Source organism: Diadema antillarum, unplaced genomic scaffold, assembly GCF_040938485.1.
Source record: "Diadema antillarum isolate AM-2024a unplaced genomic scaffold, OU_Dant_1.0 seq00000472_RagTag, whole genome shotgun sequence".
Lineage (NCBI taxonomy): Eukaryota > Metazoa > Echinodermata > Echinoidea > Diadematoida > Diadematidae > Diadema > Diadema antillarum.
In genome coordinates this window covers 1,610,316-1,628,922 of record NW_027271440.1, presented here as the reverse complement: position 1 = coordinate 1,628,922, position 18,607 = coordinate 1,610,316, and the positions used below count along the sequence as shown (strand labels likewise).

The window sequence follows — 18,607 nt, the reverse complement described above, 5'->3', positions numbered from 1 at the left end:
AACCCCAGTAATTGTGTAGATGATGTCTGTCTAGCAATAAGGTCATTGATTCAAGTCACATCTCAGTATGTATGGCCATGATTTTTGTCGTGGCTACTACTGAAAACTGAATAAGGACAATTTGTTTATCACTTGCAATAAAAAAAAATGATATGAAAAACACTAATTTGAAGTAACATCTTCATTGTCATCACAGACATGTGTTATACAATGCAGCTACAACGTAGCTAGAGCTCTACATTGAGTGGTGAACATTACCCAATATACTAGTAGTTGAACTGCAATTTTTCAATCTGCTTTTGTATAAGATTCGGTTTCAGTACCCTTTAGATTAGAGGTCTCTACTTCAAGGGACTGTTTAGTTCTGGTTCAGATGGGAATTCTGATTTCAACTTTTACAAGATAATTAGCACTTCTTTTATGAAATATTTAAATAGCATACAATTCTAAGAGGAATTCAAAGTTAACATAACAAAAATCTGTTTTGAAATGGTTGAGATATCCAGACACGTGGTGTCCTAACAAAAGGTGGGTCACATTTATTATTAGGACCACTTCATTTTGCTTTGTATTTGTTTGTTTTTTGATATCTCAGCCATTCCAAATCGGATCTCCATCAAATAAACTTTGAATACCTCTACTCTGAGATTTGTATGCTTTTTAATGATTCCTATAATTGGTTTCCAATCATCTTGTAAAATGTTGAAAACTGAATCCCCATTTCTACAAAAACTATACCATCCCTTTAATGCTGATTTTCATAGTGTATTTTGCCATCTCCCCCTCCCCCTTATTGAAAATTGTTCAGTCAAGTACATGTATTGTTTCAAGTGTGTGTAACTCAAAAGTAGCTGCAAAGTTGGGATACTTTCTTCAGGATGATTGACCATTTGTGTACTGAGAGACCCTCCCAGCTAGCTACATGCATTCACATGCAATATGTACGTGGATGTCCCATACATGTATGTGACGCATTTGTCTCATACGTAACATTATTTAATTGCCTAATAAAAAATATTTCTTTTACCATTTTTCTTCTTTTAGATGGTATTTAACTTCTCTAAACAATAAATTAGAACTTTCCAAAAGGGCATTCAAATAACCTTATAAATTTTAGAGAAAACCTAAAAAAATGACCTCAATTTGTTACGTATGGCACATCTCATGATAGGACACGAGCTAATTTGCATAATCATTTGCATAATCCCTAAATTTTCATACCAAGTTAAATTACTTGATGAACTTCTAATGTCCACATACTGTATTAATCAAATATCATTTGCTTTCCTTTGAATAAATATGAATTTTTATAAATGTCCCATACGTAACGCTGTATTTCACATTTATGCAAATGAAGCCCTTGAAATTTGCATAAATTTACATCATATCATTTTTTTCCTCCATAGAAATCAAACTTCAACTCATAAGCTTCAAAATGATACCAAACATGTCAATATTGAACAAAGATGAAATTTTTGCCTTCTGAGGGGACCTTATCTTGGGCTTGCCCATTACCGCATACTTTTGGAGAAATAAAAGGAGAAAGGAATTTGACTGTGACCTTTGACCTTGAGCATGTGTACTCTATTATAGTTGATAGGCACAACTTTGTCCACTCATACATACAAATGCCAAGTTCACTAGGATACCTCAAATGGTTCTGAAGTGACAGTGTCCACAAAATTAATTAGGGACGGATGGACGGATGGACAACCCAAAAACATAATGCCTCCAGTGACACTTTGTGGTGGAGGTATTAAAAAAAGAAAAAGAAGAATAAAATCTTCTGAACCAGAAGTGATAGAGCTAAGTTTTTGCTAGAGATAGTACATTTGTGACTGTCGTTTCAAGTTTGTTTGTGGCAGCTCCAGGGATGTCCCCTTGGCGTCAAAGTGGGGGCCAAAGTTTGCATTTTCATCTTCTCCTTGAAAACACATTTTCAAATTTGTCACCAAACTTCCGAAATATTATTGTTAGGGTGGTAGAATATATTTTACGAATGGGCAACATCACAGTTTGATGGATTGTGCTTTTGATATAGACCTACAATAGGACTGTACATACTGTGTACTTACAAGTCAATTATACCAAGTGTTCAGGCATAGTCACAACTAGAATATTATACAACTTACCTTTCCTGTACAATCACAAAACCAGTGTTATCTTGTGTACAATTTTCATTTTGACAGGGAAATTAATTTTATTGAAGGTCCAATTTCTGTTTTCAAATTTTTAACTTCCTCCCTCTTAGATTGTGCGCATGAATAATGAACGTTTTGCTGTGCCTGAGATCCTCTTCCATCCATCAGACATCAGCATACAGGAGATGGGGATCAGTGAAGCCATAGTGCATTCTATCAACTCCACCCCAGAAGGTGAGATTACAAAGTAGCAGAAGGTGTCTTGTGAGATAAGCATAGGAGTGGCCACACTACAATTCTAGGAAAGATGAAATGAATGTCTAACTTGTGGCCTTTGTTCTCTTTACACACAAGTGAAACAAACACAAATCAGCATTTCTCCTGAAGGTGGGTGGTCTTAGCACTCCAGGCAAAAATAATTTAGGTTTAGGGAACATTTGTGTGTGTGTGTTTGTGTGTTTTTAAAGCAAGGATTACACACATAGATTTGACATGTAGCATGTACATTTGTACATAACAAACAAACAGAGAAATATTTGTGATATAGGGGAATCCGGTTAGATAAGGTCCTGGCTAATGTACCTCACTATATCTGGACCCCTGTCCTATCAGCACATATGGAGCACACTTGTACATGAACACTGTGTGAACATGTTCTGCTATGATAGGGTAACATACATAGTACATTGTAAAATTGATAAACAGGAAACAAAGGAAATGTGACAGAAAAGTGCTAAAGCCCCTTTTACACTTTCACGGATCGCTTCACGGATCACCACGGATCGTTGATCTGTAGTGTTCCGGGGTGCAACATCACAATTTTTCTCTCAATGCCGGTGTGGATACAATCCCAACTGGGTGTCTCCATGGACAGACAAGGTAGCAACACAGACCATTCCGGAAATATACACAGAGCTAACATGGTTATCAAGGAAGAGCATGGAGGTAACTGGGTCCCTTCCTGGTCCTAATATGTTGACAAGTCACTTGTGCTTGAAGGTGCTCATTTAATAATTCATATTTCTCAGGTGACATGCCTTCAGAGGTAAGTATGGCAAGCACAACAGAAAATCTACAGCACATATAGTTCTGCTTGTCAAGACCATGAATATAAAACACTTTGTTGCAGAAACTTTCATTTTGCAGCAACATCAGGTGTGTGTGTGTGTGTGCGCCCTTGATGGCGACCCCTCTTTTGACTCCTCCAATTTGTTGGCTTTTTGCATTGTCTGCTGTGATTTGTGAGTTTGTGAGTGCTTCTAGTTGACCAGTTTGATACCTGGATACCACTGGACATCTATCTGATTGATATGGAATTTCATCTCCTCAGAAATTGTAGAGTCAATTTCTCAGCTTGTGGTCCTATTTCACTTTTACTTGCCTGCCTGTCCCATATGTGCTTCTTCATGTCTTGTTCTGAAGTTCATGGGCTTTAGCTGGGTGCTTCTTCTGTGCAACTAACCGGAATCACACACAATAGGATGACATGCAGTGTCCATTGTGTAGCTTCTTCTTAGTACCACCAATGTCAATAGCTCTGCCAGAGTGGACTCTCCCCAGGAATGCCACTTATTCAGTACAGCACAAGTGAACTGAAGTCAATATGGAATGGTATGAGCTTTAACCAACGCATGTTAGCTGCTTCTACTTATGGAAAATTGAAGACCTTGGGAATACACAAGAGGCGCAATGGTCACAGGGGCTGCCGTGGTGGTAAGAAGAAGCAGATTATTGAGAGTGAATTCAAAGCTATGAAGAGTTCAACTCTTCCTGTAGTTGTGCATGCTCTCTTTACTCTTGGTCTGATTAACTGTCAATCAGCATGCAATAAATCTGATTTAATTAAGGATCATCTGATAGACCATGATATTGATGTTCTAGCATTGACTGAAACTTGGTTCAATCCAGGCGAGCCCCAGAGCGCAGCGAGAGTAACTCCTTCTGGATACAGACTGCTTCATGTCCCTCGGAAGTATCGCAGGGGTGGAGGTGTAGGTCTTTTGTACAAATCAAGTCTGTGCTCAAAAGCAGTAAGAACCAACATTCAACCTAAATCATTTGAGTTTATGGAAACTGATTTGTCACATGGTACTGCAAGGATTAAGGTAATTGTTGTTTACCGTCCACCACCATCACGTAAGAACTGTTGTACGTTTACTGAGTTCATCCATGAGTTCTCAGTTTTGTTAGATAGACATTCCTTGTTCACTGGGAAATTGTTCATTCTTGGTGACTTTAACATCCACTGGGAAAACCAACAATCCAATGACACTAAAGCTTTCCAGAGACTTCTCCTAGATCATAATCTGCAGCAGATTGTGGATGAGCCTACTCACGAGTCAGGTCACATTTTAGATCTGATCATCACCCATATTGATGTGGAAGGCATAAATTCAGTATGTATCCAGGACTCGATATCAGATCACAGCTCTGTCCACTGTCTCCTCCAACTCGAGAAACCCAAGCCTGTGAAGAAGAAGATCACCTACCGCAAGTTGAAGACTATTGATTCGACTCAGCTTAGGTTTGACCTGAAACATTCCGGTCTGTTCTCTAACACCTGTGGTGCCGTGAATGACTCAGTCCATCAGTATAATGTGGTTCTCAGGGAATTGTTGGACAAACATGCTCCTGAAAAGACATGTGTAGTTGTGGAACAGCCGGCTGTCCCCTGGTACAGTGAGGTTATCGCTACTGCAAAACGCACGCGGCGACAGCTTGAACGCCGATGGAGGCAAACTCGTGCCCCATCTGATAGACAACTCTTCAAAGAGCAGAGAAATCGAGTCAAGCAGTTGTTCATGTGTGCCAAAGCTGCCTACTACAATAAACTAATAGTTGATTGTGGATCTGACCAAAAAGCACTCTATGCCATCATCAACAAGCTTCTGTACAGAAAGACAGAATCAGCTGTGGCACTAGGGCATCATTCCTCTCCTGGTCGTGTAGCCTCTAAATTCTCAAGGTATTTTATTGGTAAGATTGAGTCTATAAGATGCAATCTACAGTCGAACATGTCCCTTACTGTAGAGCCAGAGTCAGACAGTGATACAACCTCAAGTGATGAACATCTTACTACACTCGCGCCCACAACTCCGGCAGAAATACAGAGTGTTATCCGCAGCTCTCCTGCGAAGTCATGCTCCCTGGATCCAATCCCAACCTCAATTGTGAAAGAGAGTTATGAACTAATGGCCGTTCCTATCTCCAGGATAATCAATGCTTCGTTACAGGAAGGAATGTTTCCAGATGAGCTGAAGCTCGCCCATGTCACTCCTGTACTTAAGAAGACACCCTTAGATCCGGATAAGATGAGCAGCTACCGACCTATATCTAACTTGCCATTCCTTGCCAAAGTCCTCGAGAAAGTAGTTGCCAAAAGACTAATGTCACATCTCCAGGTCTGCAAACTCTATGAGCCGATGCAGTCTGCTTATAAGAGACACCACAGCGTAGAGACAGCCCTTCTGAAAATAGCTGATGACATCTTGCCAGCAGTTGACAACAAGAAAGCAGCCATGGTACTTCTCTTGGATTTGTCAGCTGCATTTGACACAATTGATCACAAAGTCCTCATTCACAGGCTGCAGCAGGATTTCAAAGTTGGTGCCACTGCCCTTCAATGGTTCAGATCTTATCTCCATTGCCGAAGACAGTCTGTGAACATCAATGGAACTCTGTCAGAGCAGGCCTTCCTGACCTGTGGCATCCCACAAGGTTCAGTCCTCGGACCATTACTCTTTACACTATACACTTCCCCCCTTGGGAACATAGCACGTCAGCATGGTTTAGAACCCCACTTCTATGCAGATGACACTCAACTTTATGTGACATTCGATCCAAGAGTGGCAGCTGAAGAAACAGCAGCAGCTACGAGGATGACTGAATGCCTGTCAGATATCCGACAATGGATGGTGAAGAACTTCATGAAACTCAATGACGACAAGACTGAATGCCTCATCATTTCTTCTCCACAAATGAGAAACAAGATCGTCTCCATGGATTTTCACGTCGGTGATGTGTCTGTCTCTCCTGCAGATAACGTCCGTAACCTTGGGGTCTACTTTGACCAGTCTATGAGGATGGATAGGGGCAATTCCGCAGTTAGGTGGACATGACATGGATAAAAGAAATGTGCCTCTTTATCTTACTCTTTAATCTAGGTATCAACTAATGCCATGGATGTTCACCAATCATTAAGGTCTTTCAAATTCAGTAGATTTTATCTTTCGTATTGATTGATTTCGCGAGATCTAAAACCATCATTTAAAATGTACATGTGGGACTGGGGATGCTGAAATTCACTTAAATGCAAATTACAGTGGGTTCCTTTGAAATTTTTTCCTCAAAGTTTTGCTAAGGGGTAAAAGATAAATACATTTAAATACTCCAGAAGTCATGTGACATTTTGTCAATTACAAAAGGGTGAAATGACCTGCGGAATTACTCCGGACAAATGTAACGTTACTAACCGTAACGTTACTAACCATGCTTTTGGGGGTCTAGCTAAGAAATTATTGGTCGAACTGCTAAAAAACATTGTGTGAACATTTGTCATGATGCAATAATTGAAATTAATGCAACACTTTGTTTGAAGTAACTTGAATTTTTGCACACTTTTTGTTACAAGACATTGATTTTTTTGTCATGTCCTTTTTTCGTAACGTTACTAACCAGCCCTTTAAGTTGCCATAGCAATACTATTATCTCTTGGATTGTATTCATTCTTTTCTATATCATAAACCTGGGAATGATGAACATGTTTTTGACATAATTTTGGCTTGAAATGAATAAATGGTAATTTAGTAGTAAAAACAAATATCTAAATTTGTTCAAATGTAACGTTACTAACCGCGGAATTGCCCATAGGCATGTTTCGCAGGTATGCCAGACTGCTTACTTCCAGCTTCGTAGCATCGCAGCTATTAGACCTTTGCTTACAAGGATAGCAGCAGAAAGCATCATTCATTCACTCATAACATCAAGACTGGATTTTTGTAACAGTCTCCTAGCTGGCCTTCCATCTGCAACCTTGAACAGACTTCAAGCAGTACAGAATGCAGCAGCACGCTTGCTCACCGGGCTGAGGAAGTATGATCACATTACCCCTGTCCTGGCTGAGCTGCATTGGCTTCCCATCAAGAACAGAATTGATTTCAAGATCTTACTTCTCACTTTTAAGGCCATTCATGGTCTGGCCCCAGGATACCTGTCTTCCCTAATTGAGCGACGGCAGCCTCGCCCTGGCCTTCGTTCATCTGGCCTCACTCTCCAGGTGCCCATCACACATCTCAAGGGATACGGAGACCGGGCATTTTCCTCTATTGCTCCTCGCCTATGGAACTCCCTCCCATCTTTCCTCCGTGAAATTGACAAACTGGATCACTTCAAAGCCTCACTCAAGACTCACATTTTTCACCAGACATTTAATTGCTAACTGTCTTGGAGGAGTCTGCGCCTTTGAATGTTTCTGTGACAGATATATGGCGCCATACAAATGCTGTGGATCATCATCATCATCAACATCATGGCATAAACAAAACAAAACAAAACAAAAACAAAACACAGAAAAACATTGAGGAAATGGAGTGTTTGGGTGAACAGCTTGGCTTCTTATGCGATCACTTTACAGATAGTATGATAAGATGATGCCATTATAAATGATGAGAAAAATGTGAGCAAATTTCAAACTTTATAAGTCATATTTGTAAAATACACAGAATTTCAGTCTCTGATGGAGCTGATGCTAATATGGACATGTCAATGTCTTCACACAGTGTTCCGGAATGAATACGGAGACAACAGAGATTAGACAGTGCCTACAAGGAAGGGTATGGACTGATTTCTAAGCAAGCATATTTTTTTCCACGGGCATGTCGAAAGGTCAAGGATCATTCCAAATGACTTCTCAGTGTCAACACAGTCATGATGGAAACATGGTGGAAACATGATGGATGATCCTGGAATGATGATCCATGATGCGATCCCTGAAAGTGTACAAGAGGCTTCAGAGTATTCTCTTGGGGGAAAAATGTCTGTCTTAACACTTGTCAAGTGTTTTAGATTTGGCAATAAACTTGTTGCAGACAAAACCTGCTTTTCATCACACATGCTAATGAATCCTCAGATCATCTACTCATCATCTGTATATTGCCTCAATCACACCATACAAAATAGTGCTGTGGAGGCAAAGTACAGGGTAATGGTAATTAAAGTCAAAGGGAGCAAATCAAACAGTCACAGAAAAAAAAAATCACCCACTGCTCTGTAAAGACAGACCTATGAATGCAAAATTTACCACAGGTGCACAACACTGTCTGCAGTTGTTATCTCTCATGCTCATGAATCACTTTTCTGAGTTTCTGATTCAGCAAAGTGACCAAAGTTTCAGTCAACAAATAGAAAATATACTAGTACTGGATGTGATTGGAAAGTGCCCCATTCTTATCCTTCAAACAATAGTGCCAAGTAAAGGGCAATCCCAAGTCCCTCATACTTACACTAACAGTAACATCTCTCAAACAGTTGATAGGCCAACATTGATTTAGCCAATCAATAGCTCAGATAATGTGGAGCACACATGTAACTGGCATTTGTCACGGGGTTGCGACTGCAAGCACACAGTGATAATGCAGAGAAGTATAGAGTGCAGTCATTCAACTGTCGTGTGCTGGTTTTGACATGGCATGTTTCGGAATCAACATTTTCCCTTGTTATATCTGCCCTTAGGCTGATTCCTCTTTCTTTCTTTGTTTCTTTTATTACCAAAAATTTAAATCTCTGTAAAATAAACTTCAAATTCCTAGAGTTTTAACACATGAAGGTACAAAAGTGAAAAACAAAAAATCCACAGTTTTGCATTTATCATGAGATGTCAGCTATAGACTGAGGCTGTTATGTATGTATACCTGTAAGTTCTTATGTGTGTTTGATAGTTTGTTGAACCCATTGATTTCAGCTTTTTTTCCTGCTAGTTCTTGTCTTCCCACATTTCAAATAAAGATATCCTTGGTCAAACACAACAGATACACCTGTATGTACTTCAGGTTGTTTTCATGCAAGAAAATGTCAAAGTTACATAATTTAATCTGAATTTACATCATTTAATCTACCCACCTTCAAATCCTGATAATAGTTTTCTTATCAGTGGTTTCCTTCTACTATTTGTGAATTTGAAGAAACTGAATATTTGCATTTTAATCGCTGCCAATACAGATATGATTGATATTGGAAGACTGAACCTGAGCATTGTATTTTTTTTTCTTTAAAACCAAATGTTTTCTTTCTTTAAAGCAAAATGTAGTGACTGAGTCAAGTAATAACTTTGATGGTATTGTATCAATTATTCAGATGTATGTTGGGCATGATGTCTCTTGTAGTCATAAACGACAGAGCAACAGTGCTTAAAGCCAAAACATAGTTCTTGTATGCGAGCAGACCTGTTGATTATTGCTCTAAAATCACAGATATGCTTAAGAAATGTGCGAAATAATGCTGTAATAACACAATTTCAGTTGGGTAACAATGAAAATGCAAAATATTAGTAGAAAAGGTTCTCTGGAAGTCCACAATCTCAGAGCTTACCCCATCGTGACTGCTACATAATTTTTCATAATCTATTATCGGCAAATTGGGTCACAGCGATGTCCATCGCTCTTCCGCACAGAGTGAATCGCACACACCTTGTAGGACAATTCAATTGCAAACCAGTTTATATTTTTGCTTCACCTTCAGATGTATTTGTTAGTGATACAAATGTACAATAATCTTAGATGTAAATATTCATGGATTTAAGAAGGAACTGAGGTGGGATTCAAAATACACACACCCCAGTATGTCTAAGGCATGCTTGGCTCTCTCAAAGTTAGGTTAAGGAGGGTTAGGGCCAAGAAGATGTCATTTTTTGTTGTATGCAGAATAGTATCAGAATTTCTTGAGACTGAACCCAGGAACTCTTGAACCTGTAACAATAACACACTGTACCCATGTGTGTAGCTGTCTTAATCACTCAACTACGTACATTGCATTTTGTTTTATGGATATTTGATCAAAAACAATTGTACATGCCATCACAATTCAGACATATGGTATGTAATTGTGTATCATAAAATTCTGACCAGATGGACACAAGAATGAACATGTTCGAATTATGTGCATGCACATACAACTTTTTGAAAATCACAAGGAGTTTTGTTACATTTTGAAGGTAACATCAGTCATTTCAGAAGAAGCAATCTGCATTTTGCGAAGTTTGTATGCACCAGACAGTAACATTCTCCAGTTTAGAATTGATAATGAATTGCAAATGCCACAATAGAACTACAAAATGTTATGGTTTCAGTGTAAAATTCAGTATCAAATGTCAGCAATGACAGATTAAGAGTGGGCAAGAGCAATGAATGTACAGTAAACCTCGCTTAAGTTGACATCGCATAAGTCGACAACTCGCTTAAGTCAACACGATAAAAAAGTCCTGATTTTTGCCTTTGTTATTCCTTGAAAATTTCTTCGTCTTAGTCGACATTTATAAGTCGACAACTCACGTAAGTCGACCTAATTTTTGAGAGCCAACTGAGCTAAAATACGTGTTGATTCCCTCGTCTAAGTCGACATAATTTTTTCGCTCAAAATCTGATCGCCATTCTCTGAAAAAGAATTGTTTTCCCGCTCCGATTCGCAGCATTTCTACTCGGTAATTCGCTAGAGTACGGCGCGGTACCATTCGCGCCATGCGTCCATTGTCTTGTACATGTATACGTCAGAATAGAGAGGGCATACACTCATTTACATTTGAGAGTTACATTTGTACCCAAAGCAGTTCACTTTCCCCCTTTTCTCCTTCTCGTTATTCTCAAAACGCACAAATTTTATACACTTATAGGTCCTATAGAGAATCATTATTAGAACATGAAATAGGTGTTTCCGTTTATCCAATCTAACGTTGATTATTTCGAAGCGGTATTAGAAACCTGGGCCCGTTTTTAGAAAATTAATTAAAATGCAACTACATGTAATTAAATGCAACTAGAAATCAAATGCAGGTGTATCAAATCACGAGCAACTTTTGCATTTCTGAAAGGACTTGCGTTTGATAATCATATGAAACTAGAAAATAGTTGTACGAACCTGCAACTCAATTGCGTTTAAACGCAACTCTAAAAATCAAATGAAGTCCATCAAATCACGCGCAACGCTGTATTCAAATGCAAGAGCGTTGCAAGGAAGACTTGCGGTTTTTGTAAGAAACTATAGAAACTGCGTTTAAAAGCATCTCTTAACATCTACGGAGGTGCGTTTATAATATTGTCGAAAAGTCTTGCATTAATTTATATCTCGTACGCAAAATTTAAAATTAAACGCAACTCTGAAAATCAAATGCAATTGCAAGTCCATCATATCACACGGAACGCTGAAAAGACTTGCGTTTGATAATCATAACCAGAAAATTGTCGGGAACTTTTTAAAAAAACTCTAAACGCAATTCTAAAAATCAAATACAAGTCCATCAAATCACACGTAACACTGTATTCAAACGCAAGAGCGTTGTAGAGAAGACTTGCAGTTTTTGTACGAAACTATAAGAAACTGCGTTTGAACGCATCTCTATGTAAACATCTACGTAAGTGCATTATTGTTGAAAAGACTTGCATTATTTTTATTTCGTACGCAAAATTAAAAATCAAACGCAACCCCGAAAATCAAATGAAAGTCCATCAAATCACACGGGACGCTGAAAAGACTTGTGTTTGATAATCATTCGAAACTAGAAAATTGTAAGAAACTTAAACTCAATTGCGTTTAAACGCAATTCTAAAAATCAAATGCAAGTCCATCAAATTCCACCGTTTAAACGCATGAAAATCTATACGGAAGTGTGTTATTGTAGAAAAGCTTGCATTATGTTTTATTTCGTAACGGAACTTTTGCCGTGACCGAACTTAGTCTGCACTAGCAGGGGAAAGACATCACAACATTTACATATTTCAAAGTACCGAAACGCATGCTGCTTCACGAAATGTCAATGAAAAAATAGTAGCAAATTATTGTTACAGTTCGCTATGCCGAAGGTTTAAATCTCAGTCCAAAGTTAAATTAGTCCGACGATGGAAAGAGATTTGTTTTTACGAAGGTATTAGTAATCCCAAAAGATGTCGTTTTCGGATTAACAAACTTTTCTTCTTCTTTTTATTTCAGACTAGCCCGCGCCGTACAGAGAGGTAATGTTGCAAATCGGAGCGCGAGAACAATATTCATTTTCAGAGTATGACAAAAGAAATTTAGGCAAAACAAATATGGCGACTTAGGGAAGGAAAATCACACATCCTATTTCAACTCAGACGGCACTGAAAAATTATCTCGACAGAATCATACGAATTTACACGCACATCTTCGCAGCAACGCACTTGAATTTAAATCGCAAAGCCGCATACAATTTGGGGAATATGCGTTTGATTTTTCAAATCAAATTTAAAATGTACAGTGTCTAGAAACGGGCCCAGGTTTCCGATCCCGCTCTCTCAAAATCTCTCTAGAGATTTGGGAATTGTGCGTTGTCGTTACTAATCCGCGCGAGAATTATACATGAACTAAAACATAATCGTTGCTGATGTCAGTAGGTATGTTTTGGCAGCAAAAGGAGTAAGATTTGGGTAGCGATCTGCATTGTGATCTTACTCTGTATAGGGGAAATTAGTTTTCATTTCACTTACGCGTAAGTCGACGTGTTTTTCTCAGTCCCGATTATGTCGACTTACGCGAGGTTGACTGTATGTAGACTACAGTGCACTCCTGTTATAATGAGCATGATTATAACAAAGTTCTTGTTACAACAAGGTAAAGATTCAGGTCCAAAAATTGTCATAGGATCTATATCCTTGTATACCTCACTGTTTAGCTATAATGAAATTTCGATATAATGAAAGAAAACCACCGCCCCAAGGACTGTAGAGGAATGCACTGTACCATGCTAAGTATCACATGAAGAAACAGTACAACCTGATCTTCCAGCCATGCCACTGTAGTTTAACATATCGTTCAAAATAACATTTGCTCTTTTTATATTGGCTTTCTGTTTAAGAGATGCGTCCTCATCTCTACCAGAACATTGTACTGACTGGGGGAAACTGCCTCTTCCCTGGCTTCAGGGAGAGAGTGGAGAGTGATGTCAGGTCCCTAGCACCGGTAGAATACAAGGTCCAAGTCACACTGCCAAAGAGGTGAAAGCTTAAACTTTTGTTTTTGATATGGTCTTACTTCTTCTGTTAATTCCTGTGAGCTTCACTCTCCCATTCACTCAGTCAATCATTCTAAACTTAGATCCTCTTCTGTCTTTTCATGTTTTCTGTCCTATCTATCTCTCCATACTTGTTTCTGTATTTTGTTAGCCTGTCTGTAATGCTTTTCAGCTGTTGTGTGGCAGAAATTGTTCAATACATGTACCTCTTCTAAACAAACCACCTTTTCAATTCTCCACAGAATGGACAATATTATGTACTTAAAAACACATAGAAGTGTGTTATTCATACCTGTATGTATATTTATATGTGGGTAATTCCATGAAGTTGGGGCAGTGTCCATGTAGCATAGTGATATTTAAAAAATACATTTCAGCATAACTTGATATTAATTATGCTATACATTTATTGTTTGTAGGCTTTACATTTGCATTGAGGCCACACATTTTCCTGGAAATGTTGTGCCATTCAGACTCAATTTTGATGAAGTTATTAAACAATATGTAACAGTGTCCTGTAGCATCGTGACGTGTCCATGTAGCATCGTGATATTTTAAAATTTGTTCCTAAGAGACAAATTATGGCAATTAGCTTGACCAAAATTTGATGCAATATGCATTTACATGTACAAGATATGAATGAGATAGCAAAATATCTCAAATTTCCTGTACACAGTTTTAATTTTAAAAGAAAATTACAAAATGTATCACGATGCTATGCGGTGTCCTTTTTTGTTACATTTGGTGGACACCGCGTAGCATAGTGACACATTGTGTTTAAATTTTCTTGTAAAAGTAAAACTGTGGAAAGGAGAGTTAAGATATTTAGCTATCTGACTAATCTAGTAATTATGCATATTATATCAAATTCTGGTCAAGCTAATTGCATTAATTTGTCTTTTAGGACCAGATTTTAACTATCACGATGCTACATGGACACGTCACGATGCTACAGGACTCCCTTACATATTGTTTTAATAACTTCATCAAAATTGAGTCTGAATGGCACAAAATTTCCAGGAAAATGTATGGTCTCAATACAATTGTAAAGCCTATAAACAGTATAAATTATGTACAGCATAATTAGTATTGAGTTATGCTAAAATATAACACTTTGTGCCCCAACTTCACGGAATTACTCATGTATGGGAAGGAGGGAAAGATAATGACATAATCCATAGAGTTCTCTTGAATTTATCAAGAAACCCCCCCCCCCCTCTTTTTTTAGATGTCAGGTTTGAAAGGCATTGTGAATATTGCTAATAAGTGACGATGCATTGAAGATTGATTACATATAACAGAAAGGTGGCAGAGAAAAATTTGTTCTCATATTTACATGAAGCTACTGTATCACTCTTTTTAATCATATGTGTTTTTCTTTCTAATGGTGACATGTTAAACTTCCAGTCCAGTGACGTATGCATGGGAAGGAGGAAAGATCATGACAGAGTCCAAAGAGTTTGCCAAGCTGATTGTAACAAAGAAGCAGTATGATGAGGAAGGACAGAACATTTGCTTTGATAAGTTTGATGTATGATGACCTGCTGCAACCAACACCCAGACACATGTGGCTTCCCTTCTACCAGCCATACTCTGTGCCAAGGACCAGTATCATAGGACATGCCTGTTGCCTTTTAGTACCAGGTAGCTCCTCCTGCACCAGGTTTTACAGGCTGGAATTCATGAAGGCGGTTGGAAATTTGAACACAGTTCATCTTTATCCAAATTAGTGTGCATGCTAAAGTGTATGTAGTACAGAGTGCTGTTATAATGGCAACAGAAGAAACTAACATCACTTTTCAATAGTACAGTGTATCAGTAGACAAGTGCTGGTAAGTTTCCCTCATGTAACTTTATGTAACAGCTCTTGTTCTTGCATATACAGTCAAACTCGCCTAAAGTTGAATCCTATTATTAAAAGAGACAGGAGAAATTCCTTCAACTTACATGAATTTGGACCTATGTTTAGGTTAACACATGTCTATCCATCCCAGGAGATATTTCTTTCAACTTTGGCTAGGTATGGTGTATAAGATGATGGCTTTTAGAGAGCTCCTCTTTTAAAAGTTGATCACTCACTTGGTGGACTCCAAGGACAATTCATGGAAGTTTTGCATGAACCAAAAGAATCAGAATTTGACATATTGATTGTGACCGTCGTATAATACTCTACAGGCATCAAAGTCTGACCGTCTATTGATTGGATGGAGACTTTATGGTTGGTTCAGCTCAGATACAAAGAGATAGTGTTTTCATAGGCAGATAGTAAAGTACACGATATACATTGTAGTAGGAAATTGCAATTGCTGTAAGAAAAATATCATGGTAGCATTGTCTACTAGGTGCAGTGTATCATATAGATTTCAAAATTTCATTTGATTTTATATGTGTCACTCCCAGGCAGGAGTACCTTCAAGATATGTATATTGGACATTCAAGCCCTGTTATAACAGAGCCTTGTTACTGCGAAAACGTCGGGGTAGCATCTTAAACCTTCTTTACCCTGCCTGGTGAAAGGGTTCCACAAAATGTTATTCAGACATTGTTGCTGTAACTTTTGCAAAACTCTAACTGCGACATTACCCTGATGTTACCCTGACATTACTCCAACATTACAGGGGTAACCCTTCTGTTCGAATGCAACTGCAGTAATGTTCCTTTGATACACTCAACAAGCATGTGCAACATTGCAGACAGAGAATGATTGACACACCGCGTGCCAATCATGTGCATAGATTGTAACCACTGATCTCTATGGAGTCAAGATCAGTGATTGTAACCACATTTTGTTTACAGTCATGGGGTGCCGGCCAGTGGGCGGGGTAGTCGCATCAGTTGACACACCCTCTTCGTAGAAACCTACCTTGGGAAAGGTTTTTGGTATGTGTCTGTAAAAACAGTACCCCTCACTCTCCTGCAGTTTTAATGCCTGAAGTGAGGAATTTTGTTCTCCTGAGGTTGTTGTGTTATCAAAGGTCTGTGAAAATGGGGCTTCATACAGTACCAAACTCCTTGGGGCCAGGACATCACTTTCTTGTGCAGAAATTTTGGTGCATCAGGGTATGAAAAATGAAGTAAGAAAAAAAAAATTTAACTTTGGGGCAAGAAAAATACTGCATTTATGAAAAAATAAAAACAGAACAAAGCAAAACTTTGTTACATCAGTGTGCTTTTATTGAGCATTCTGCACTGTGTTTTGATGCTGTGCATTTCTTTTTCAGTTTACAGTGTACTGTAAAATTCTTCTTTGTCCTTTATAGTTGACTGTCATTACAAGTATGTTGTATAGGAAAACTGATACAAGCAGGTACATTTTATTAACAGTACATTTTGTTTGTGTGAGAGCTCATGACTGTAAAAACATTGAACAGTGAAACCTGTTTTAATGAGGTCCTTGGGAGAGCCGATTACCATGTACCCTGTTATAACAGTTCGCACTAGAAACAAAGAAACACATGAAGTTGGAGTCATACAGTATATATGTACCATCAATCAAATGAGCAGTCTTGCATTGATTAATGTTATAACGCAAGTATGTGGATCATTATTGAGAAAGAATAAAAAGGAATTATTTGTTAACTGAAACAAAAAAGAAGAAGAAAACAAATACAGTGTATGTTCTTTATATTTCTTCTGAAAATCTCTTCACATATGTTGTACATGCACTTTTGAAAAGTACAGGACAGGCTCAAATTTGTATTGAATCATTCTGAATGAATGAAAATTTTCTTTTGTAAAATACAGTGTAAAATTATAATGAACAAAATCTGATTGTATCTGATGCATTTGATACTTTTTCTGAACATCGGCGCAAGTGAAGTAACATTGCGTTAACTTACTGTGTATTTTACACTGTCAGTTCCCAGTGGGATTGCAATAATTTAATGAATTACATTGTATTTTGGCTGTAATCATGTATGATGTATGTGCCAGGAGGGGTTGAAAATATATTCTTTATTTTTCTTCCATAAATCTCTTCGCATTTCGTACATGAACATGTGTTCTTGAAAGGTACAGTGCACTCCCGTTATAACAAAATGCTCGGGACCGGCAGTTTTCTTTCGTTATAACGAAATTTCGCTATAACCGAACAAATACAATATATAACGCATACACTGGACAGCTTTGTGAGATGGGATGGTACCTTTTTAATTTTGTGGAATATTACATTTAAAAGAGAGCATAAAGTTGTTTGTATTATTACACATGTATAGAAATGATGGTTTAGATTTGGTTCAAGTTCGCTATTTCAAAGGTTCGTTTCTTACTAAAGTTTGTTACTCCGAAGGCTTCTTATTCCGAAATTTCGCCATTCCCGGGATTCCGAAGGTTTGTTCATTTGAAGCTTCACTCTTCCGAAGATTCGTTATTCTGAAAGTTCATAATCTAGATATAAATATATGGTTTGTTTTCCGAAGGTTTGTTGATCGGAAAATGAAATGAGGTTCGCCATTCGGAAGATTTGTAAATTAAAAAAAAAAAAAAAAATGAGAGAGGTGTACTATTCCAAAGGTTTCTTGTTCCGAAGTTTTTTTAATCCGAAAATGAAAGAAGGTTCGCTATTCCGAAGAAGGTTTGTTATTTTTTTTTTTTTTTAAGTGAGAAAGTTATAGTTATTTCAAAGGTTCGGTTATCGACGATTATAAGGTTTATAATTCCTTAGTTTTGTTAGTGGTCTCGCCTTTTTCACTTTTAGATAACGAAACTTTTTTTTATGTTCAGAATAATGAACGTTTGGAATTCTTATCATTTTCGGACTAACAAACTGTCGTAATAAGAACCATATTTTATTGTCGGATTATACACAAACCTTATTAATAACGACCCTTTGGTATAACGCCAAAATGTTCATAATAACGTAACCCTATTTCATTTCCGAACGAACGGACATTTAGCTGTATCAGAAACTGTGTGTTTTGTAATAAAGAACTTACGGAACAATAAAACAAACCTTATTTGATTTTGGTTTCAGATTATCGTACAATAACGCAAGTCCCCTCGGAATTTATTTATTTATTTAGTCATATTTATATAGGGTCAATGCACTGTTCTCCCTAGAGGCCCTGTGTCACAAACGCATTCATAAAAGTCAAACGAAACAGACAAATAACACTACAGAAATATACAACAGAAATTACAGAAAATGGATCTAACAAGATCTACATATATCAGATAGCAAATAACCCAGATTATGAGGCGAAATGTTTCAAATAATTATAGCAAAAGGTAGCTT

The 18,607-nt window shown here is 37.8% G+C and overlaps 1 protein-coding gene across 1 annotated transcript in view; it reads left to right on the top strand.

Annotated features, from left to right (window-relative positions):
- LOC139733359 (actin-related protein 6-like) overlaps positions 1 to 16,190 on the top strand; it is a 34,005-nt gene extending 17,815 nt beyond the window's left edge. The window contains exons 7-9 of the mRNA XM_071644198.1: positions 2,252 to 2,375; positions 13,219 to 13,357; positions 14,782 to 16,190. Coding sequence (XP_071500299.1) covers positions 2,252 to 2,375; positions 13,219 to 13,357; positions 14,782 to 14,911 — 393 coding nt within the window. The 3' untranslated portion in view covers positions 14,912 to 16,190. The remainder of the gene's footprint in view (positions 1 to 2,251; positions 2,376 to 13,218; positions 13,358 to 14,781) is intronic.
- Positions 16,191 to 18,607: the final 2,417 nt, after the last annotated feature.